Source organism: Trichosurus vulpecula, chromosome 5 (assembly GCF_011100635.1).
Source record: "Trichosurus vulpecula isolate mTriVul1 chromosome 5, mTriVul1.pri, whole genome shotgun sequence".
Lineage (NCBI taxonomy): Eukaryota > Metazoa > Chordata > Mammalia > Diprotodontia > Phalangeridae > Trichosurus > Trichosurus vulpecula.
The window spans coordinates 294721470-294735303 of NC_050577.1; the positions used below are offsets into that span (position 1 = coordinate 294721470).

Consider the following 13834-nt stretch of genomic DNA (forward strand, 5'->3'; position numbering starts at 1 on the left):
GGAGGCAGGCAGGCCCATGGAGAACAGGGATCAAGCCTGCATTGGAACCCAAGTTCTGGATCCAAGTCCAGTCCTCCGATGACGGGCTGCCATCTTCCCAAGAAGACGGGTGCATCTAGACTAGCCTAATGTGCAAAGATGCAGCATCTGGCACCTCCCCGAGTTCTTTGGCCCAGCTCAGGTGCTCATGTTCAAAGCCAGCACTGGTCTGGTACCAGCTTCATCCCCCAAGTCAGATCCACAGTCCTTTGCAGTCTATGTGACTGCCGCCATCCTGGTGTGCAAACCTGAGCATCATACACATGCTTCAGAAGTAACAGTGCAATCGATTGGTACAAAGGAACAGCGGCTTACACAGCACTTGGATTAACACACGTGATCCTTACGAGGAAAAAGCTACTGCTCCAATTTTACAGATGAAGAGGCTCAGGCTCAGAGACTAAATGATTTGCCAATGGTCACAAAGCTAGAAAGTGCCTGAGGCAGGATTTGAACTCAATTTTCCGTAACTCTACCTGCTACCTCATAGTGCTACTGTAAAGCAAGGAACACCAACCTGGTATAACAGGCCTCTCATCTGAAAGTGAATCACTGTGTTCATAGGAAACTGGGCTGGAGCTGCAATGGCCAGTCATTTCATTAGGATGTCTATGTTCTGGAAGCATTTCTTGACCAGTATCAGGGGGTGCTCGTGACAGTCTAGGTTAACAGCACTGAGTCACATTCCTGTTTCCAAAAATCTGGTGCCCTGCCTCCAGGCTGAAAAACGTGGACTCACAAGAACCTTCCAGATCCACCAGTCTATTCAAGGAGACAAAGGCCTAGAAGGGCAAGTTGGCCCTGATCACGTGGCTCTGTGGGAACAGAGCCAACCAAGAGAACCTCTACTCCAGTTCCAAAGTTCACTTTGGCTCCAAAGTTCCCACTGGATGACATTTTTCAAGCCACTGTCATTCACGCCTGGTTCCTCTGCTGCCAGCCCCTCTCTCTGGGCTCATCCATGTGACTTTAGCTGCTAGAGCTCTCCTGCAGATGAGTTTGGCCTGTTGGGAGCACCCGTGGGCACGATGGGCATCAAGGCTGGGGGAGGCTGTCCCATTCACTTATTTCTTTCTCCTTTTCCATAAGCAATCATTTTACAAAACCCCGATCCCTTATTACAGTACCTGGGGAGTTTTTATTAAATGTACTTTCTTGGCATTGTGAGAGGTGTGACTAACTCAATACCCCCCTCAGTGCCCCCCACTCATTTTCAGGGGAGGGCTGGGACTATGCCTGTGAGGACACAAAGGGCCTCTATGGCCCTGACAATGGGAGCAGATCTCTTGTGAGTCTGTATAGGCGTAAAGGCACTGACCACCCAGGGCTCCTGCATGCCCTGGAAGAACAGAGCCACCGTGCACCCACCGAAGGGGCAGTCTTTCAGCTGGGCATGATTTGAGCCAACCCTTTAATGAGATGAAAGGAGTGCGGGGAACCTAGAACCCACTCTTCACCCCTAGAACATCTGTCTAAACCACATTCCAAATGGGGAACCGTGGGCCTTTAGCACTTGGCATGAGCATTTCACAGCTGCTCCCCAGGCTCCTGTGGAACATGTCCCTGGCTTTACAGTCTATTGAGGAAACCTTAAATCTAAGGAATGTAGGGAGGGCTGGGTCCCCCAGCACCAGCTCAGGCCTTCCCTTAATGGAGGAATCCTGGATACCAGCAATATCCCAACACATCTCTACTGCGTGGTGCTTTCCTGAGCCCTTGCAAAGAGAGCACTTGGAGGGAAAACAAATGACTGATTATCCCCAGGAATAAGTACAGTTGAGGGTCCAACATCCATTCCTCCTCTCCCTGAGGAGTGGCCAAACACACTTGGCCCTTTCTGAACTCAGTTGTGCTTTTGAATGCAGACCAGTGTTGGGTGTGTGGGCCCTGAGAGGCGCTACTTCCTAGAGGGCCTTAGCTGTGGAATTCCAAAAGCAATGTCGCCTTATTCTCCAAGCAATGTAGGGGGAGCAGGAGGCCCTCATGGCCTCTGTGCATGTGTGAAATCCTAGGAGCCACGGTGGCATCAGGGCTTCCCTTAGGTGTGTAATCATGGCGTTCAGGAATGCCAGTCAATTGTGAGGGGGAACACTAAGACAGTGTAGCCCAGTTCCCCAGTAGTCTCCTTGTCAACGTAACACTTTAGAATTGGTCAAAAGAACGCTGTACTTGGGGAGTTGAGACCTGGGTTCTCCTTGTGACTCAATACTTAGTAACTGTGTGACCCGGAGGTCCTTCTATTCCTTTGCCTGTGTCCATGTGGATTGGCTTGTTCTTGTTTTCTGGGGCAGGACAGTTACAGGACAGCTTAGGCCAGGCTAGGAACTGGGTACCACAGCTCATGGAAAAGGAGAGGAAACGAATGGATGGAATCTCCCCTCAAATATTTAGTTGGACAAAAGTTTTCATGCCAGAGGATGCTCCCAACAGGCTGAAGGTCATCTAGGGTGGAGCCCAAAGCAGAAGAACTCATGTGGTATCTCTATTTCAAGATAAATCTAGGGGACACCAGGGAGAGGGGATAGCACCCAGACAGCATCTGAATGCCTGTGGCTAGCAAAGAAAAACCCTCCATGACAACAAGGGTCTGAGAAATTCTGGAGGCCAGAAGAAGCCAGAAGAAGCCATCCCCAACCTGCTGTTCCTTCAGAAGGAAGAGGCTGGAGCCAGGTACTCCTCACAGGTCCTATAGTCCCCTCCTGCCCCACAGAAAGCAGGGCTGCACAGAATCATGGAATAGAGAGCGGCAGGGTTCTTACTCATTTTAGCAAGGAGGGTATCCCTACAGGTACAGTCAGGAGCAGACCCAGCACTCTTTCCATTACAGCGTAAGTCAAGAGCATTTCTTGGCTCATCTGCAGAGAGATGCCAGGCAGAGGGGGCCAAGTAGAAGAGGAACGTGTGTCTCCTCCTAGGATCCTCTCTAAGGACCCTAACTCTCGGCCACTGAAGCTTTCGTCAGCCTTGGGCTACAGGACTACAGGTCAAGGCCAAGGGACAAAGGAAAAGGGGCTGACTCTGTCTCTGCTATGACCACCTGTGGCTGTCCCCAATGTGGCAGATAATCTTCACATAAAAGCCTTATTTCCAACCGATTATTCCTTCACAGAAACACCCAAGACTTGCAGAGGTGCCAAGATTCACACTAAACCAAATCCATGAGACTGATGCTGCCCAGGAGAAGGGTGAGAATGAGCTGAAAGCTGAAAGACCCACGGGGCACCAAACTTTCACATTGCCTTCACAGCCCAATTAGAACTTAGTCACAAAGTACCACCAACTCCAAGGGCCATGGAAACCAACCAGTGCACATTCTTCATGACCCCAATCCCACCTGAGCCAGGGATCTGAGTGTCCAGCAGGACACTCTGACTCCAGAGAGGACTCCTGCTTGGTGGCCTTGGTCACCTGATATATCTCCATGAGACTTCTTCTTGCAGGGTGACACTGAAATGGTCATGTAGGCATCAAAACCTCCCTCTCGGGATGATGTTAAGGCTAGGGTCACAAATATATTCCTTCCAAGTGGTGCAGGGGAATAGAGCTCTGGGCCTAGAATCAGAAAGACCTGAGTTCAAATGCATGTGTGACCCTAGAAAGAAACTTGACCTCCTTGGTTTGTATCAGTTTCCTCAGCTGTAAAAAAAGTGGACAAGAGCAACAATCCCCTAAGGTTCTTTTGAGGATCAAATGAGACGCAATTGAGATTCACAAAGCACTCAGCGCAGTGCCCAGCCCGGCCCGTGACTCAGTGCTACATGATGTTAGCCATGGTTGTTAATAACAACAGTGATAAATCACTCAGCGCAGTGCCTGGCACACAGTAGGGTCATTATTATTATTACAGCACCAAATGATGACAGTGTTTGCAATTGACTACGATGATGTACAGCCCGAGATGGTGGTTATGGGAAATCTCAGAAATACACCAGTACTTTAACATTTAATAACTACCCTTGTCTTCTGTACTATTTTCAGTAAGCCTGTAGCATTAATACTTCTGAAGTTATTAAAGCATAAAACTGCAATAAGACTTTTGGGATCTGCTGCATAGGCACATGGCAAACTCTAGACCAGGCCTGTGCAGCCTGTGGCCCACTTGGGTGGCCTGTGAAAAATGGAGAAGCCGCATGAAATCCTTTGGCCAGCTATGAGCAGCCCGCACAGGCCTGCCCTAGAATTTCTTTCCTCTTAGGGACCCAGGGGTGGCTCTGAAGTCTGAGAGCTCCGATGTCCCAACTGGGTGCCTCAGGACTCATCCACTCTCTCCAGGTTTGCCCAGAATGCTGGTGATGTCACCGGTCCTGTCTGTATACAGCCGTGGTTCCAGCACCGCCAGGTGCTGCAGGGCAAGCACTGTGGTCCACACCTTGATACTCTAGTCTGAGACAAGAGACTTAGCTTATCTGGGCCTCAGTTCCCTGATTGGTAAAATGAGGGGACTGGACTAGAGGGTCTTTAAGCTCTTTGAAGCACAGGCAGAGATACTGGAGTGGTTTGCCATTTCCTTCCTTCTCCAGCTCATTTATAGATGAGGAAACTGAGGCAAACAGGATTAAGTGACTTGCCCAGGGTCACACAGCTATGAAGTGTCTGAGGCTGGATCTGAACTCATGAGGAGTCTTCCTGACTCCAGGCCTGGTGCTCTGTGCACTGTGGTGCCACCTACCTGCCTCCCTTCAAGCTCAAACATTCTCCCATTTACTAATACTGTGAATATATTATGATCTTGGCTCCAAGAGACCCTGAGAGGAAGAGTTACTTACCTCTGGAGGAGATTCCAGCCCAACCATCCCACAGTTCTACCATCTGAAAGGGACAAAACTACTTAGGCTCATTACTAAGGAGTAATTAATTACCAAAGGTCCAAGCACAAAATGCAGCACTTTGAAGTGAGGGGTCAGCCTTGAGACTACAGGGCTCGATGCTCATATGGCTCCCTCGGCAGCCTAAGTCCCCTTTGGACCTCTCCAAGTCAGAAGTCACATTCTATTTCTACAACCACTGCAATTACGCAGACTAACCAGCAGCACCCCCATATTGTAGATGAGAAAGTAAAAGCCAGTTCAGCTCCAAGTCCCACCACTCTAGGAGGCAGAGCTGGGACCAGAATGCGGACGCCATCCTGGGAGCCCCTTGGGAGACTCGGGCAATTCCCAGATCTTATCATCTCCCTTCTCCAACTCTGACTGTCTCAAAGGGAAAAGGCCCAGAGAGGCTTGGCTGTCACCCCAGGTCTGGATGTCTTTGTCTGTTACAGAAGGCAGCCGTGACATGTAAACAAAGGCATTCATTTATCACATTCCATATTAAGAAAATTAAGGTGTTGGAGTAGAGGACACCTCAAGTCCCTTACCCTCGAGCTCCACAATCTGAAGACTACAGATCAGAATTATCTGAGGCTAATAACTGTTCTAAGAGTGACTGACGACGAGCTCTCCATTGAGAACACTGTCCTAGTGACAAGAGACCGAAAAGCCTAGAGAAATCATACTGCCAAGGACAATGTGACATCCCCATTTCTTCAAACGAGAGCTCAATAGTGCTTTTTTCTTTTGTTAATTTATTTTTTCATTTATTTATTTAGGTTTTTTTTTTTCTGAGACAAATTACATCCAATCCTATCCAATAGACCAATCACTTCCCTTTTCTGGGGCTCAGTTTCCTCATCTGAAAAATGAAACACTGGAAGCAGAGAGCAGCTAATCCTATGATTCCAGGGTCATTCTGCTCCTTTGAGATGAGTCACTTGAACAGAGCTGTCCACTCAAATGATGCTCGTGAGAAATTAGCCTGCCGGCCCACAGTGAGAAAGGACCACCTATCTGGAGAGGGGACTGACGGGCTGGTGGCACGGGCAGGCAGGCCCACCTGACCCCAAAGTGGGAGAAAAGAAACCAGCTGCTGAATGGGAAGACCTTTCTTATTAGCTTTTTTGGCTTGGAAGGCGCTTCCTGTTAACTGCCAAAGGATACTGTTGCCAACATTCCACAAAGAGTTCTAATGCCAAAGACCAAGCACCCTCCCCATTCCTTGTGGGGTGCCCCAAGGCCTTATGGGGTGCACAGGGGCCACTCTCACCAGCCCCATGTTTCAATGGCTTCAGCATGAATACTTACATAGATGAGCCCTGAGTAGTACCTCTCCTTCAGGTTGTGGAGCACAGATGCCTCATTGAGGCAGGTGAGCTCCGCCATGTCCTCCACCTTGGAGAACTTGGGGGGGTTCATCTTCTGGATGTCATCCTTATTCACTTTGACCTTTTTCCCATTCTCAATCAATTCCACGATGGCCTCATCACCCACTTCCTCTTTGAGACTAGCAGGCTCAAAGCCATTCTTCTCGGAAGGGACCCAGACCAGCTTCTTGGCAGCCCAGTCGGCCTGAGCCAATGGGTTGTTGATGAAGTTCTTGTCCACATAGAGATACTTATCAGCAGCTTGCTGGGCCATCTTGATTGCTAGCTAGGACCTGCGAAATAGAAGGAGGAAAGGAAGACATTAGATATTGCAGCATCCATCTGAGCTCCAGTTACTAATACAGGCTCACAGGATCATTCACATTTCCACAGCACTTGAAAAAGCACACACACCACTGTCCTTGTGACAATATTGGGAGATGGGTACAGTAAGCATTAGCTCAGAGAATCTGGTGGCCCATGGGGTACCCAATGAGGTCAGGAGTCCAGCCTCAGATGGAGGTCAACGCCAAGGGCTCTTTCCACCAGGTCCCTTCCTGAAAAAAAATCACCTCATGGTACAGCAAACTCTCAATTAACCAGAATCTTTCTGCGTTCTACCTTTACAGAAAGAAGCACATGCTATTGAAGCTACTGGAGATATTTAGCTTATAAAGCAAAGTCTAGCTCTTGGTCAGGATCAGATCACAGTAGATCTGCTGTACAATTCAGAGTAAGGATGTGCTTGCAGAAAGATGAAAGTGGAGTGAAGGATGAAAACATTCATTTTCAGAAGGACGCTTAGTCAGAAATATAAATTATGCTGAACATACTGAAGCCCCCAAACCCACCCAACCCATAAATAACATTCAGATCTGAATACAGAGCTCTTTCTGAATGGAAGTTGAGAGGTATGGACTGAAAAATGAAACCAATTCCTGAGATTTTTGTACAAATCAGATAAGGCGGCCCCTCCCAGCTCCTGCAATGTTCTCCCAGGCCACATCGTGAGGCTCACAGAGGCCTTGTCTCATGGTTCTGAAGCCAAAAGAAGCAAACCGTGATTCATATGCACATCTTACCCCTGAAGAGGCCAGCCTGGTCCCTAAGGGTCATCCTCAAATGGCCAGCCTGTGTTTAAGTTCTTTTTTCCTTAAAGAAAGGGCCTCTGTGGTCATCAGAATAATAGCTCACAACTAAATTGCACCTTCAGGCTTTTCATTTAAAATATTGTTAGGTAAGAACCAAGACTATGAATCTCCAATAGGGACAGATCATTTTAGGAAATTTTTTGAACCAAAAAGAGGATGGAAAGGAAGAGGGCTGGTTCTAATTAACCAGAAAACTTAAAATGTTGGAATCCTTTATTTGGGCTGATACTGCAGTCATACACTGAGCCTCCTTAGCCTGGGAAGAAAACAAAGATATCATTTCATTCACTCCCAGATTCAAAATCAGTCAGGAAGATCCACACAAGCCTACGCCTGAAAGAAATACGCTTTAGTCCAGTGAACTGGGCAGTGGGCAAATGTGGAGACAATACAAGTTTTATGTGAGTGGTGCTTAAGAGCTTAACAGACGTATCATTGAGGCCACCCTAGTACGCAGAGAAAGCAATGATCAGTCTATAGCCTAGACAGTTGTATGTGCACCCACACACAACAGAATGAAGTTGGGTGCTTTCCAATTCCTTCTGATATCTAAAAAGATCTACCCAACACAGACGGTCTGACAGCCGGCCACAGTCAAGAGACTTGGGTTCTCTTCTCAGCTCTGACCATAGCAGCACATATGAAACCAAAGGCAGTAGGTCATTTTGGCTTCCTCTGCTGTCCAATCAAAGGGCTGGACAAGGTCCTTTGTTGGGAGCTCTAATGCAGAGGCAGCCGGGGCACAGTGGATCAAGCCCTGGGCCTACACAACTCCTGGCTGTGTAACCGTCTTTCTCAGTTTCTTCAACTGTAAAATGGGGATAATCAAAGCACCTCCATCCAAGGGTTATTGTGAGGATCAGATGGAATGTGTGAAAAAGGCTTAGCTCGGGCTTGCCATGTAATGAATGCTATATAAATATTGGCTATTATTATTATTATTATTAAATAATACATGCTACTAAGTCTGTGATATGAGGATCATTCATCCTCTTCTGCCCTTCCCTCCCAGCATGCCCTTGGGACTCAGTTATGGCACAAGGCAGAGTCAGAATTTGGCCTCCACCACCTGTGGGAGATAAGGCAGGCCACGCCTCAGTTTCCCCTCCCTCCCACCTCTAGCACCATGATTGGCTCCAATTCTTTACTGCTTCTCCTAAAGACAAATCTCTTGGCACATTTTCTAAGGCTGGCACCACTCTCTCATACCCCCTGTCATCTGGGGACCTGGAAGAGATGTCACATCCCCTGTTCCCTAATTCTTGTTCCAACAAATTGAGCAGCTGGCTCAGTGTTGTCTTCTCCACCCTAACTTCAACCTTAGCCCCTTTGAACACCCTGGCGTCCCAGCCAATCAGCCTCACCTTTCTGTGACCTGAACCTCCATACTAAGAAGGCATCATGGTCCAGTGGGAAAAGCACCAGTAGCCACTAGGAGGCTCACCTGTATGCCCTTAGGCAGATGGCTTACTTAACTTCCCTGGGCCCCAGGTAGGACCACATGACCTCTGAAGGGCCCTCCAGTTCTACACCTGTGACCAAGCACACGACTCCCTCAGCCAGACAGGAGTGGTGATACCCCAGATCACCACCAACCGCTTCTCTGGCTCAAACGAATTTGCTCCAAGTGCCCCTAGTGCTCTGAGCTTGTCTGACCTCGCAGCAGAATCTAGGAACACCTAAGAATGTCTAATGTGCTGAAAACAGGATGAGGGAGGACACTTTGTCCCTCCACACCAATTCGGAGAGTATAGTCCAGATTCAAATCTCAAGCAGTATTGTTTCAAATGCTTCCAGAATTGGAAGCCATGGAAAGTCTAATGGGATGGGGGGGGGGGGGAGGGGAGAGTGAGAAGGACCAACAAAGTCATGTGTCTGGGCTCATTAAATGGGTTTCTAATAAAAGAAGCCCCAATTGTCTCATGGAGCTTTCGGTCTCTCAAGATGGACACTGCCAAGGTCTCACACAGGGCATGACTCAAGCAGGTGCTTAACAGATCCTTGTGGACTGCTGCTGGGGGCAGTGGGGGCTAGGTCTTTTCAGCTCCCTACACACCAAGGGAGGAGGGTCTCTCTACAGAACTTAAGCAAATGTCTCCTTGGTCACTGGTCAACATTAATGGCTAAGGTAGGAAACCAGCTGCCATGATGTGTGTAATCAGGTACTTCAATCAAGCATTTACAATGTGTATGGCATTGTGTGCTAGGTGCTTGGTGAACACACAGTAGTGAAACCTGGGCTCTAGTTAGATGTCATGAGTGGACAAATCCTCAAGGACGGGTCTATGAGAAAAACTACTAGCTGAGGTGAGCGAGGAGAAAGCCCTATTGGAGCAGGCCCTGAAGAATGGCGGGCTGTGATCTCAATAGGCTGAGGGGAAGAGAGAAGGCAGGAGGAGGGGAAGGGAGCTCATTTGTATGGACCGAAGTCGCTATATACAGTAAGTAGCCTCTATGAAAAGGAAGGCTTCTCTCTCCCAACAGGGTTACATTCCAGTAACACCAATGCCAGCTTTCTTAAAGTGCATGAGACTACAACACAGATGAAAAAAGGACCTGTCCAGCCATGTTGCCTTCTCCATCACATCTCCCTAGTCTAGAAACTGGAGTAAACTATTCTGGTCTTTCATCCAAGTACTTTGCACCTGGAAAACCATAAAAATCCTAAGTCAGCTATAAACAGGGGGGAAAGGGAAAGGGTTCTGCAGTGCTTCCTGCCCCTGGAGCCCCACCACAGCCCTCCCCTCCCCTCCTCCGAGCCTTGGAAGAGCCACAGGCCTAATACCTGCATATTGTTTACTCCTGATAATCTAACAGAGGCCTAGAGCCTGAAACTTACACATCCTGTAAGAGGAGGGAGGGGACACAGCCCATCCTCCCAGACTCCCCAGGGCTCAGGGTCCCAGCCTCAATGGCAGTTTCCAGAAAACAAAGCAAAAAGAGCTCCCTTCCTGTTAGTGGGAAGAGGCAAAAGGAATGTTAGCAAAACAAAGGACATTCGCAGAGTCTCTGCTTGCTTGCCACAATCAGAACTTAATTAAACAGCCTAGTAGGACTTTGCCAGGCCAAGGACACAGCAACAAATAACTTGAATGGCATGACGTGGACCCCAAGTGGTGCCAAGATCAATACGCTGGCCCTGGGTCTGGGATAGTGGCTTTCCAAGCAATAATAGGGCTTCTATTTAGGGCTGGCTCAGCTAGTTATGAACCTCTCAAATTCACAGATAACAGTCACTGTTCAACATGCCCCAGGCCTATGGAGGGTCATATCCCCACCCTTGCTGTTGACTCACTGGGGCCCTGAGCAATGATCCACTTACTCAAATGAGGAAACCTATACCAGATTGTTTAATGCCTACCTACCCTCAAAGGTGCCGGTGGATAAACCAGTCATGGTAAAGAGCTTTTGTGAAAATTAAAAGGGTCAATATAAAAAGGCTCTTGCGGAGGTGAATTTCCTAAATGTTGAGCTGGCTCCTGGCTCTGCCTTCACACCATGTCCCCTTCCATGCCAGAACCAATTGGGGGGGGGGGGAGCTGCAAGGAGCGGGGCCCCCATATCAGAAAATCTTTCCAAAGTCAGAAAACAACTCCTGCTTATGTGAAGCTAACAGAGCAGTGACAATCATGCAAGTATGGCCGGGGAAGGAAAAATGCTCATTGTCTGCCTTAACTGTAACAGGGTTGGCTGGCCAAGGCAAGGGCTCTGCTCTCACTGCCCCTTCTCGGCTTCCTGCAGAGAATTCCAACTCCAAGAAACCAAACCAGTTGCCTTTTTAGGCCATAACCGAGCAGGATGCAACCAGAAGCTAAATTAGGACTTTCAGGAAATGATGCAATTTCAAGTAACTGAGTTGACCAAAAAACTGTTTCCAGCCCAATACATATACATACACACACACACACACACACACACACACACACACACACACACACACACACTTCTCCCCCTCCCTTGACTTGGTACTCCATATCCCACCATGCATGAGGGCAATTTTGCTTTTCCCTTATACTGTGAGAAACATCTCTTTTTGGAAAGAAACAGTCCAGGAGGGGAAATCTGTAAGTGTCTTAAAAACAGTTAAATAAAATAATCCAGAGACCCCCCACTCTCTCTATTCAGAGGCATGGCCATGCTGTCTCAAATCAGAGAGTGAGCTCCCTGGGACTGGAGAGAGAGTAGTGCACAAGACTGAGGATGTATGTGGTTTAAAACAAGAGGCTTCTAAAAAGGGCACAATTTCAAAGTTGAGAGCCACAGGTGACCCCATGATCTGCTCAGCCAAATGTGCTTCAGTATAGGAATGCTCCCAATCTGGTTGATTCTTGGCATTAAGGCACTGGGGCACATGGGCCAATGGAACAAACACTGGGCTTGGGGTTCCACAGTCCCAGTTCAGCCTTTATGAGCTTGCCCTTGTGGGCAAGTCTCTTAGTGGCCCCCCTTCCCCTCAGTTTCCTCTCTTAAAACCAGGGTTGAGGGGGCAGGTAGGTGGAGCAGTGAACAGAACACCAGCCCTGGAATCAGAAGGACCTGAGTTCAAATCTGGCCTCAGACACTTGACACTTGTTAGCTGTGTGACCTTGGGCAAGTCATGCAACTTGCCTTGCCTCCCCCCCTCCAAAAAAACCCCAAAAATAAACAACAACAAAAAAACCCCAGGGTTCAACTAGACTTGAGATCCTTTTGAGCTCTAAATCCCATGATTCTAAATCATTTATGGGCGGTCATGAAATCTAAGGATGCTGGAAACCCACTTTCTGTCCAAAAGCCTATACATTGATAAGACCAGTGGCTTCTGCCCTCACTTCTCCATTCCACTAAGCAAGAAAGGCTGGTTTCCTTTCTCCTTATAATTTGCTCGTTTTGTGTTAAAATGATGTCAACATACCCAGTCCCTTTTTCTGAGTCTCAGCCTCTTCATCTGCCAAAATGCCTAACCTATCTGGTAGGGTTGCCTGCAGGCCCAAAGATGATAACGGACTTGCTAGGCCAGGCCGCCCTGCTGAAAGGGCTTCTGGGCTTAGGCTCCATCCTGCAGCTCTCCAGAAAGGTCGGGTAAGGTAGGGGCCGAAGGGGGTGGCAGGCTCTTTTCCTGCACCCCAGAGTGGGAGGGAGGGAGGGAAGGAGGGGCTTGAGCAGCTGCTCAGGAGGCTGGTGGGGAAGGGGATGGTGGAGAGGGCCCTGGCTAGCACCCCCACCTCAGGAATGTTGTTTGCTTGGAGAAGGAGTTCAGACTTGTTTCCATTAGCAGTATTCCAACCTCTCTGTGATGTTTAGCAGATAAGGAAGCCAGACTGGGAAAAGGCAAGAGAGGAATTTAGCAGTAGGGCTTAAAAAGCCTCTCCTCCTTCGCTAAAAGACTTCCCATGACTCATCTCAATTGAAAGAACATTTCCAGTTAACATCAAGACTGGAATGGGGAGCTCTCCACCTTCTCGAATCACCACTGGCATCTCAACCTTTTTCCTGAAGAGCGGCAGGCCCCAAGCTTATGTTGTTGCTCCCTGCCCTAGGTTTGCATCTCTCACAGGCCACAATGGCTCTCCCTAGGTTTCTCTAGGACCAGAACACTTAAAAAGCCCTTTTTAATAATAAGCCTCTTCCCTTCATCATTCATCATAGGGACGGAAGAATTCAACACCCCCTCTGTGACCTTATTTCACTCCTATCTGGAGCATTAGGGACTGGAATCTGAGGCTGGGCGATACAATCAAGATGTCCACAGAGAACACTGGATCTGGAGAGGAGAACCAGGTCTGCCTCTGCTACTCAGACTAGTGTAACTACCGAGCAAGTGAATTCTTACTTCCCAGACCCCCAGTTTCTTTACCCAGAGAATGAAGGGGCTGGACATGATGGACCCTTCCAGCTCTAGCTCCTCCAATGCTATGACTAAGCCACTTCCTGTGCAAGTGGGTGTGGATGGTGGGGGGTGGGGGGGGCCGAACAAGATAAGACTCAAATCCCAGGAATGCCGGGTAATGTGGGGAGAGGGGGAAGGAGGGCACCCTGGAGCAGAGGCTCCATTTACACCAGAAAGGCATCTTAGAGGTCACTTAGGCCGCTCCTTCTGTACACAGGTCATTGGTACATTCGAAAACACTGAGCACAGCCCCAGGCACAAGACACTGAATTGGGCAGAGAGGGACAGGAAAGGAAAGGCAGTGCTGGGTGTGGGGGGGGGAGGGGAGGGTGATGCTCACTGTTCCTCACTAGCTACACACACAGTGGTGGGCTCTCTGGGGGAGGCTAAGGCCTGCTCTGTCCCTTGGGGCTAACACCTGGACCTACCTACCTCATGTAAGGGTTCTCTGTCAACTAGAAAGCAGGACACAAAAGGGCAGCCATGCCAAGCCCAGCCAGGACACTGCCCTAAGTTTCTAATTAGCACAAATCAGTAATCTCCCAAGGTGGTTTTTTCTGATAGAACTTGTCCATCTTTTTCTTCCAAAAATGGTGC

At 48.7% G+C, this 13834-nt stretch overlaps 1 protein-coding gene across 1 annotated transcript in view; it reads right to left on the reverse strand.

The window, feature by feature from the left end:
- The window catches only part of MYH9 (myosin heavy chain 9), an 80727-nt gene that overhangs the window by 43220 nt on the left and 23673 nt on the right, over positions 1–13834 (reverse strand). Inside the window, exon 2 of the mRNA XM_036760448.1 lies at positions 6159–6510. Coding sequence (XP_036616343.1) covers positions 6159–6491 — 333 coding nt within the window. The 5' untranslated portion in view covers positions 6492–6510. The remainder of the gene's footprint in view (positions 1–6158; positions 6511–13834) is intronic.